This window comes from Salmo salar, chromosome ssa05, assembly GCF_905237065.1.
Source record: "Salmo salar chromosome ssa05, Ssal_v3.1, whole genome shotgun sequence".
In the NCBI taxonomy this organism is placed as follows: Eukaryota; Metazoa; Chordata; class Actinopteri; order Salmoniformes; family Salmonidae; genus Salmo; species Salmo salar.
In genome coordinates, this window is record NC_059446.1 from 34,936,136 (window position 1) to 34,946,577 (window position 10,442).

At 40.3% G+C, this 10,442-nt stretch overlaps 1 protein-coding gene across 6 annotated transcripts; it reads left to right on the forward strand.

The window, feature by feature from the left end:
* Positions 1 to 661: 661 nt before the first annotated feature.
* cssa05hxorf65 (chromosome ssa05 CXorf65 homolog) lies at positions 662 to 9,785 on the forward strand. 6 transcript variants are annotated; one of them, XR_006769862.1, is made up of 7 exons: positions 662 to 1,516; positions 2,242 to 2,404; positions 2,512 to 2,650; positions 2,807 to 3,659; positions 3,768 to 3,854; positions 4,478 to 4,541; positions 4,871 to 4,887. XR_006769862.1 is itself a non-coding variant. In XM_045718112.1 (7 exons), the coding sequence occupies exons 2-7, from the start codon at positions 3,635 to 3,637 to the stop codon at positions 5,211 to 5,213; spliced, it is 507 nt and encodes a 168-aa protein (XP_045574068.1). In that variant the 5' UTR covers positions 2,512 to 2,650; positions 3,589 to 3,634; the 3' UTR covers positions 5,214 to 9,785. The 6 variants fall into 6 exon arrangements, 3 of the variants coding, with proteins under 3 accessions (XP_045574068.1, XP_014055101.1, XP_014055100.1); XR_006769861.1 differs by lacking the exon at positions 4,871 to 4,887 and adding an exon at positions 4,673 to 4,741; XR_006769863.1 differs by lacking the exon at positions 4,871 to 4,887 and adding an exon at positions 4,673 to 4,691 and having other exon boundaries at positions 3,589 to 3,659; positions 4,419 to 4,541.
* The last annotated feature ends 657 nt before the right edge of the window (positions 9,786 to 10,442 follow it).

The window sequence follows — 10,442 nt, forward strand, 5'->3', positions numbered from 1 at the left end:
GCCAATAGTGTGCAAAGCTGTCATCAAGGCAAAGGGTGGCTACTTTGAAGAATCTCAAATATAAAATATATTTTGATTTGTTTAACACTTTTTGGTTACAAGGTAATTCCATTGTGTTATTTCATAGTTTTGATGTCTTCACTATTATTCTACAATGTAGAAAATAGTACAAATAAAGAAACCCCCTTGAATGAGTAGGTGTGTCCAAACATTTGACTGGTACTGTACAGGGGTTTCAACTGGCACAAGGCTACCTTCAGAAGAGTCTTGTGAGGCTGGTGAGTGTCCTAGAGTAAGTAAGCCGAACTTTTCGGGCGCTACAGGCAATTTCGAAGACCGAATTTTAGGATGTCTCACTGTCTTAAAAACGCTGCTTAAACATACTAATTTTATTTGGGATTTCTGTATTATGCTAATTCGATTTTGGCGGGGGCGTGGACATCGACTCTAGGGGGATATTTATCATACCTCCATTATCCCTGCACATTGTAAATATGGCACTGGAACTGACTGAACCTTTATATAGTATTGTAATGAAGCAGGCCTCGAACCCTCGACATTCTAGCCCGAAGTCCAGCGCGCCATCGCCTATGTCCCAAAAGCATGCTCAAGCAGCAGAGTCGATATCCGCGCTTATAAACCAAGGGTCGTTACGGTATGTTATGCTTACTTACAGTACTTTCTCATGTTCTCCTTATTTGTATTTATTGTGTTTTTGTTATACGTTATGCTATTTTTAGTATTACATTGTTATTGATTACTACTACATCGTTGGGTTTAGAGCTTTCAAGAAAGGCATTTCACTGTACTTGTGCACGTGACATTAAAATGTGAAACTTTGTTTAATATTCAGATTAACCAACTCAAGTGGCCTTAAGGTTGGGCCATTTTGGCTGAGACAAGGCTACTTACTTTTACTTTGCTCAATATTCGGATAGAATATGGTGTAGGACAGTTATGATTTTCTATCATGTAGAAAGAATAGTCAGCTCTCAATAATATACTGTATTTCTATCTGCAACGTTATGTGTGTTACACACAGTAAGGCCAAGTACTGTCACACAATCAGCCACGAGGGGGCAGCATTATCTTATTTGAAAACAGATGTTCATCATAGTAGGTTCTTCAGCATTTGAGGTGTCTAACCGATTTAAGTATTTTCACATCAGTTGTGTAGTTTTCTAAATTGTCAGAGGGATACTACCACTGTTTCTACAGTATTTCAATAATACCACACTTCTTATTCGGCGGAGAAAATGTCGAGTCTGCAGGTAAATCTCCAAATCTCCTTTAGGTGGCAGTGTGAGGTATTATTTTGTGTCAATTAAAAATACGAACGTGACGTCAGGCTACTGACAGACGTAAACAAACAAACAATCGATATATTTTGGTACAAGTACTGTAACATTTTATGACATTAGTTACATGCGTAACCATGAAGAGGGTATTTGTTACTGTAGGAACAACGAGCTTTGATGACCTAATTGAACGTGTTACTTCCCCTGAAGCTGTTCAAGTGAGTATGATCTGTGAAAATGGCTACATAAGAAAGCCGGTTCAAATAGACGGTAAATGTTATTTAAGCAATAAGGCCCGAGGTGGTGTGGTATATGGCCGATATACTCCAGCTAAGTGCTTCTCTATTACGACGCAACGTGGAGTGCCAGGATACAGCCCTTAACCGTGTTATATATGGACCATATATCACAAACCCCTGAGGCGCCTTATTGCTATTTTAAACTGGTTACTAAAGTAATTAGAGCAGTAAAAATACATGTTTTGTCATACCCGTGCTATATGGTTTGATATACTACGGCCAAGTTACCCAATTGTCATAAATGAGTAAAAGTAAAGATACCTTTATAGCAAAGGCGGCGTGTGAAAACAGCCAGATGCAAGTAAGTGTATCTTTTGTATTTTAAAAATCATTTCATGCTTATATGAAAGTTAAGTTCCAAAGGTTTGCAAAACTGTATCGCAAATTAGGAGTATTTCTGTTTAGACAGAGCTTTGGGATTAAACATAGCATCGGGTTTGTAGTTCACTTGGGAGCCAGCTGTGATCAGTAACATCAGCTGAGAACCCAAGGGAGGGCCGGCTGTAAACTAGGTATACCCAACTTGGGTTCATGAGCTCTAGCTAGCCAGCTGGCCTCAAAAACTAGACAAGGATAAATTGTGTAGATGTGCCATACCCTTTCATTGTTCTATTTATAGTCATGTTTCCTTATCTTTCTTGAAGGTGTTGAAAGGCCGCGGCTATCAACATTTGGTCCTGCAGGTCAGACGAAGCTTCATTTTCCCAGATTCAGACGGCTGTCATAATCTCACGTTAGAGGCCTTTAAATTCAAGGATTCCACCGCTGAAGATGTCAAACGTGCCGACCTGGTTATCACCCATGCTAGTGTGTACAATGTCCGAAGAAATAAAAAAGCTAAACTACCAAACCATTTTGCTGGTCTTTAATGTTGATAATTTATAATAATGAAATGCCTCTTCTTGTATTCTCAGGGGCAGGTAGTTGTCTGGAGACCCTTGGTGCAGGCAAGCCACTGTTAGTGGTGTTCAATGACAAACTTATGGACATTCACCAGCTAGAGCTGGCCAAACAGCTACACCAAGACTCATACCTACTGTACTTCACTGCCAGGTCAGTGTAAATCCTCATGTGCAACTTAATCATGAGGACTCACACTTTGTCAATCTAACATATTGTACATTTCTGCTAATGAAGTCCCAGAGTTGTCAAACTGATTGAAATTCATTGGGCCAACTTATAAATCTCATTTTGTCTCAAATTTCACAGCAATCTCACTGAGACCTTGAGGACGATGGACCTTTCGGTTCTCTCACCCTTCTTACCTAGACAACCAAATAATATTGCCAATTTCCTGGACAAGGCCCTTGGTGTTCAATGATTCCAGCGCAGGGCAATATCTGAGGTCGACTCTTGTGTTCTTTTATGGTCTCTGGAGATGTTTGCACTCTGAAACTCTCCTCATCTTTGAGATGAACTGGTGGTGGGGTTGGACAGAGGGAAGTCTGGGCCCCATGTGCCCGGCTTCTAGGTTCTCCTATCAGCATGCAGAGAAAACGCCAGAATGCGACGTCAGGCTAGGCAAGACTTTAAGATTAAGAGTCTGTTGAAAGGTCTGGCCATGTTCTATTTCATCTAGTTGAAGACAGGCTGATTAGGCATTAGATGCTGACTTTTTAATGGTGGAAGGGGTATGTTTTCAACTTGAAATGATAGGAAAGACACTCACGGATGTCGATACAGTATATTGTAACTCTCATTCCTATGATTTGTTATGAACAGAACAACTTAAAAATATGTATAATTTGATGTGTTTGTTTGGTGTGCTGTTCATATATGCTGTTGTCTCGATTGTACTGTTGTTGTTTTCTGGAAGTGTAATTAAGGTTCTTCACTCCTCGTGATACTGGTCAGCACACTGTAATCAGGCTGGCATAGACAGCAGTGGGGTTGCACTCCTATGAAATCACAATTCATATTATGACTTCATAACCATGTATCCAATGATTCCAATCCATGGAATGTTTCTCAAAAAGCTTTCATGACTTTAGGCTTCTCATTATCGCAAGGGACTTCAGTTCCTCAGCTTCCTGAGTGATGTTCATCTGTGTTAAACATGGAGGTAAGACCAAAGTCATAAAATGCATTCCACTAGTGTCACATTTGATGTTTGCAATGTTTGGAACTGTATTTCACACAATTTCTTTATTCTCATCCTATCTCCTCGCAGACAATGAGCAGTTTCTGGCCAACACCAACTGCCCTGTGGTTCTCCTGCTGCAGTACATGAGAGCTAAGATGGGCCTGCCGGAGACAGGTGGGAGTTCGGGGGGGGTCTTAATGATGATGACAGCTTCCTGATTGAAATGCTGCTGTGCCGATCGTCTCTTACAGACTAGGGGGGGTCTTGAGTCTATCATAAGTTTAGTGTCACTGCTGTAACTAAAAGCAGGGAATGTGGATGGAGAGCGCTGATGTGAGAGTCAGGGATTTGGTTGGGGGGGGGGCAGAGGCATGTGAGTGGGGGTTCACCGGTTGTTGTTAAATATTTCACACTGCTCAACTCGAAGGGTGTCTGCTTACACCTGCTGTGTCCTGCCACACTTACCACTGTGTTGCCGCTAAGCCCAGAGCAAGCCTCCTGCACTAATGAAGCTATCTATCATTACCACTCTCATTAGCACTGAGATTAATGGGGCTTGCTGATGAGTGGGTTTGACTACCGCAAGGCTATCAGTAGTAAATCCTGCACTCTGGCCCTGCCCCTCATCAGCCATCTTTATGTTATGATATATATTCAATCAGTTTTGGCTCTTTACATACGGATAGATTTGTCTTAAGTGTGTGTGTGTGTGTGTGTGTGTGTGTGTGTGTGTTTCAGAGCTGGTGGATCTGTGTGATGACCGTGGGGCTCTGAAGCTTCTCTTTCTGTCCCAGCAGCCTCAGGAGTGTGCCAGCCGACTACTTCCTCCCCGCTGCTCCCTCACATTCTGCATTGTTAATCGTGAGTTCTATACGTAATAGAAGTAGAGCCAATGGAGTGGACAAGGCCTCTATGAAACTATTCCTATTTACCAAAAAGGAGTTTCTATACATGGCTCTTCTTTGTTTTGAAGTTTATGTTTATCTTATCAGGAAACCTAAAGGATGGTGCCTATATTTCCATCACCCCCTTAGTGGCCAACCCAGACCCTGTACTTCTGGGTAACAATAAACTCTGCTTGTTAATTATGTGTGTGCATTCACATAAAGTATTTCATGTGTGTCTTCTGGAGAATTGATTTGTTTACCCATTGTCTACCCATATGTTGTTCCTGTTTGTATGTGTATCAGAGACCCTGCAGACTCAGACTGACAGCCTGGAGAGGGCTCGTCTCAGACAGCTCCGCTCTCAGGAGGACCGCAGAGCCACGGAGGCGCCCTCTCAGACCCAACCCACACAAACCGTGAGTGTGTGTGAGTGTGTGTGTGTGGTGTGTGTGTGTGTGTGTGTGTGTGTGTGTGTGTGTGTGTGTGTGCACTCCACCAGTTATTTGGACAAATAGAAGTATTAGAAGATTGCCAACTTTTGTACTGTGTCCCACAGGCTAAGGGCCGGGGCCGTGCGGTACATATGGACACCCCTGATGATGAACCCTCCAATCGCCGGACTGGAGGCAGGAGGAGCAGGAACTGAAAGAACCTATCAATTTTACAATAATTGATGTGCATATAAATGTTGAAATGTAAGAAAGTGGACACTGAGTCTATCTAAGTCTACGCTTGCCAATGGTCATTAGTGTTGAATAATACGGTAGATCAAATTAGAAATATGACTAGAAATCTAAATAGAAATCTGTTATACAATTGTTATGCTCCAATGTCTAGTACGCTTTATGTTCTGAAAGGAAGAGAGTTTTAACATGGTCCCTTGAAGTTAAGCGATAGATGATGTCACCTGCTTCTGTGATTGGTGGGTATGAATACCTGTTCGTTACCAAGCTTTACCAGTTGGAAAAATTGGATGGAAATGACTGAATTGGGATAAATATATTTAGAAAGGGTGTGAAATCGTGACTGAAGCTCTAACATCAGTGTTTATTTTCCAAGAGTAAGAGTTATGTTATGTGTCTTTTAATCTTGCTTTGCTCAACAGGTGTTGAGGTGTTGTTGCAATAATTATGTGTCTTGCAATATGTTCAACATGCACAATTTACTTTTGAAGGCTTTATCAGAATTTCATTTATCTTGAAATTCATTTCCCTTGACCAGTGAGTGATCTTAAATTAGGGGTGGTATGTTGGGGCTATCTGCCTGAGGGAATGAATGAGGACTGTGACAGTGTGCCATTCTCTTTTCTGAAGGTTTATTTAGCCACCTCTGGGGGGTGGCCTGGCACTTTGAAACAGGAAGTTGTGGGTTAAATGCCAGCAGGTGGTTCCTCCCAGTGTTTGTGGTGTACCATCTTCTAAATTATGTACAGGCCTGGGTCAGATGGTTTTAATAACAGATAACTTCCCTTCCTAGAATCACTGGATTCTTTTCTTAATGTATGTCTGTGGAAGGCCTAATAACGTTTGAGGAACAAAGGCCTTCGGGATTTTGTGATGAAGTTCCATTTAAAGTTTAGTTTTCATTTCATTCAACTGGTTGTTACCCAAACTGAAACAAGTACTGTACTTCTTTGGTCCTTTCCAAAGTAATTACCTCAAGAAAAGGAAGAAGGAGGCATGTTATAAGTATTTGAATAGGGCCACTGTGTCAGGCCATACAGCTGTGTCTTGCAGATGGCCTAACCACTTGCTAAATACTGTGAAAAATAGGGAAGAAAGAGAAACAGCTGAGCTGTTCTTGTAAAAGGTTACATTGAGAATCTAGACATCATTTAGAAAGAGAATCTAGACATCATTTAGAAAGTGGAATGCAACATAAAAAAACAATTGTCCATGCCATTATCTGATTTGGAATGCTTGCTGTGTGATTCTTCTCTTTGAGAATTGATTTACCCAATCTCTAGAATATCTACACTGTATATAAAAGAACGAGCAGTATACACTGAGTGTAAAAAAAACATTGGTAACACCTTCCTAATATTGAGCACCCCCTTCTGCCCTCAGAACAGCCTCAATTCATCGCGGCATGGACTCTACAAGATGTTGAAAGTGTTCCACAGGGATGGTGGCCCATGTTGACTCCAATGCTTCCCACAGTTGTGTCAAGTTAGCATGCTGTCCTTTTGGTGGTGGACCATTCTTGATACACACTGGAAACTGTTGACTGTGAAAAACCCAGCCTCTTTGCAGTTCTTGACACACTCAAACCGGTGCGCCTGGCACCTACTACCATATCCCATTCAAAGGCACTATATATTTTGTCTTGCCCATTCACCATCTGAATAGCACACATACACAATCCATATCTCAAGGCTTAAACATCCTTATTTAACCTGTCTTCTCCCCTTCATCTACACAGATTTTAAGTGGATTTAATAAGTGACATCAATAAGGGATCATAGGTTTCACCTGGATTCACCTGGTCAGTCTGTCATGGAAGAGCAGGTGTTCTTAATGTTTTGTACACTCAGTGTATACGCTATTTCACTTTTTATCCAGCAAATATCCATTCAATATTTCCATTAGGCTACTTTCTTGCTATAGTAAATCAGAACATTGTGTATGAAATCATGATTTAGCATGCCATGTAATAGTTACATCACTTCATGAATTTAGGAAATGAGATAATGGGGTTATTAACTATTCCAAGTTTTATAAGTCTTTGCCCTTTGCTGCAAAACAGCTTGATCAGGTTCCTATCAGATTTGTTGAGACCACATGACAACTTTATGCAGCCCTTTCACATCACAATAATTTAATATTTAGACTTGACCAATCATGGAATGTTCTAACATGAAAAAAAAAAAATGAAATTCCCCTCCAGTTCAATTGTGGAAAGGTTGTGCTTTATTCTGATTATTTAGATTAGCGTTATCTGGATCAGACTGGTCTTGCATGTCTGCCAAAATGGCTATCACATTATGTTTTTATGGACATAACTGTGTGTTGATCTAATATGTATTCAGGAGTTAGATTCTAGCAGCTCAGCTTTTCTCCGCTCTAGTTTCTCCAACAATTACAACTATTACATCTAGCACATTCAAAGGGTATTCAAACTTTTAAAAGTAAAGTCATATAAAATATGTCATGGTATTTACATGTGCGAGGTGAAATAAATATTTCAGGCTGGTGCAATTTCAGTAACCAGCAGACCATAGCTCTAAGGGGTCTGCTGACAAGGCTGACTTGTCATTGCTCTGAGCTTGTTTTGTGTGCCTGGATGTGTTTTTACCAGCTGTAGAATGAGAATGCTTGTATACCAGTCCCCTCTCCCAGTGGAACTGGGGCCACAATGACTGTAAGCTGTCATCATTAATGGGGGTGAATATTGGGTACCATCTCCCTCGCCATTCACTGGCAGTTGATTGACTCCCTGAACAGATGACTCAGTCCATGGCAATAACTCCTAATACTATATAAGGCCCAAGATCTTAATCAACTCCTTGTTCTAGAAAAACAGGCGGACGCTGATGGTATTGATATCGGTTCCCTTATGGGAGAATTAATATAGGCCTTAATGTAACAGCTAATGAACAAATTACAGTTAAACAGAGGTCCAGTGAAATGCGGTAGCCTCACCCTTCCAGAACATAAACCAAACAAAGGGCTAACTACCATTTCTAATGACTGTTTGTTGCAGTGACATACCTGGAAAATATTCAGACCTTGGATGTTCCCTTGGAAGTAAACAGTTGCCTTTCACACTCACACTCCCTGTAGGTCTCTCACCTCACCTCTCTACCTCAGCCTTGTTGCTTATGACTTATTGCTCCTGAGGGAGGCCAAGAGTGTGAGAAGCTACTTTTGGCAATAAAACAAACCACATATAAAATCTTTAGATGGAATTACATTTACCTAAATCAGAGTTTATTCCTTTTATGCACAGGATACAGCGGGTGTAAAAGGCACAATAAAATGCTACAATGACATCCTTGCAAGCTCTCCTTTCAACATTGCAGTAACAGAAAACAAAAACTCAATTGTAGTCTTTTTTGTGTCTCAAAGGCCTACCTTTTTCTTTAAGACTGTGGAAATCTAATAGGAAGAGTATTTTATCAACAGCAAATGTTACAGAAGGTAGTGCATTAGGAGGGCATGTACATTTTAGCAGGACATTGTACATTCAGGACATGAATGTACAATGTTTAGCAAAAACATTGTACATTTTAGCAGGACATAATTGAATGATGGCCAGATTACTGTTTTAGGACAAAAGCACTATTCATTCAAGACCTGTGTGTGAACTGAGTTAGTCCAAGCAGAAAGCAACAAGGGGGCAGAAGGTCAATAAAATAATAATTAAATCAGAACACAATAGTCATTAGTTGATATCACATGTTTAGGGAGAAAGCAATGATACTTGTTTATTTCCAGACATCAACAGCAGGGAACCATGGAATGGCTGTGATTTAACCTGGCATTTACAGATGGGCCTCTCCCACTTCTTGGCCAAGTTGAAGAGGCAGGGGAAAAGTGTTCTAAGTCTGTGTTAGCTATGTGGCTCTGATGACATATGCCAGAATCTTGGTCCACTCTCTCTCAAATGTGTTAACTTGAACAGGAAATATACATAGATTTTTTTACACAACAACCACTTTATACTAGGCCTCACATTCAGTTAAATGGATTGAGGACCTTGCTGCTGTAGAATCTTGATCTAGTTTGACAAAGATTGGCTCTTTTTAAGGGACTGATATAATTTATTGTCCAACCAAAATAGTATAATCCCAGTGGTGCTCTGAGATATTGGTTTTCTCCAGGTTGGAGAGCCCGTCAGGCTCTGAGACAAACTTATTAAATACAGACAGGAAAGAGCACTCCTTGGCTTGAGTCCCCCCTGGGGCCCTGCTGACAGTGCTATGAAATGGCGAGATTTTATGTAATAATTTCATATCAAGAAATAAATTGATTACCCTGTCTATTGTTTTCTCAGCCTGTTTTGCTTCTCCAGGCCTCTCCTGGGGGTTTGAATTATGCCAGTCATTATGGAGTTCTGGGCAAGAGTGAACCATTTCATGTTTCAGCTTCTGTACATTGTATACTGTATATGTTTCCTCAGATGAAGGCTTTCTACTGTCAGTTAGATGGTTTGTTATTTTTCTACATCGCAAATATATGAAATTATGTAGGAGGATAAATGATGATCTTCTTGGCGAGCATTTGTATTGAGTCAGTGTGTATGAGGCAACTTCTACAGACAATATTAGTCTATGAGATTTCCAGCCAAGCAAAAGGGGTTTGGTATCAGATTCCTCACAAGAGTAACATTGTTCCCTGGTCCTTTGCCCAAATAAAATATCACCAATTAACTTATTAGAAGTTGAAGCATCAGAATCTTGTAGTTTTCAAGTTACTGTATATCATATTGTCACAAGTGCAATCTCAGATGTGTTTCATTACTGCTTTTTAACAGTACCTACACAAATAGCTAGCTAGAACAAAGTGTTAATAAGATAAAAATTCATTAAAATGATTTAAAAGCAATACAGATAAGTTGTCCAGTCTGTTTTTGTGATGTTAAGCATTATCTGTATATGATGAATTAGTTACCTCTCTAGATGGCTGGGCAGTCAAACATATATAGCTCAGTGGGTCAAACATGCCTGGACATGCCCTTAAAGACTTGACTTGTGTAGCACACTTGTTTTACCAAAGTGAAACAAGTCCCAAGCCAAACATGTGAGGATAAAGATGTGAATAACCATACAGGTGAAATATATATATATATTGCTTACACTTCTCTAAGCCCATTCAATTTGAATTGAGTAATAATAGCACAAACTGGTTGAATCAACGTTGTTTCAACATAATTT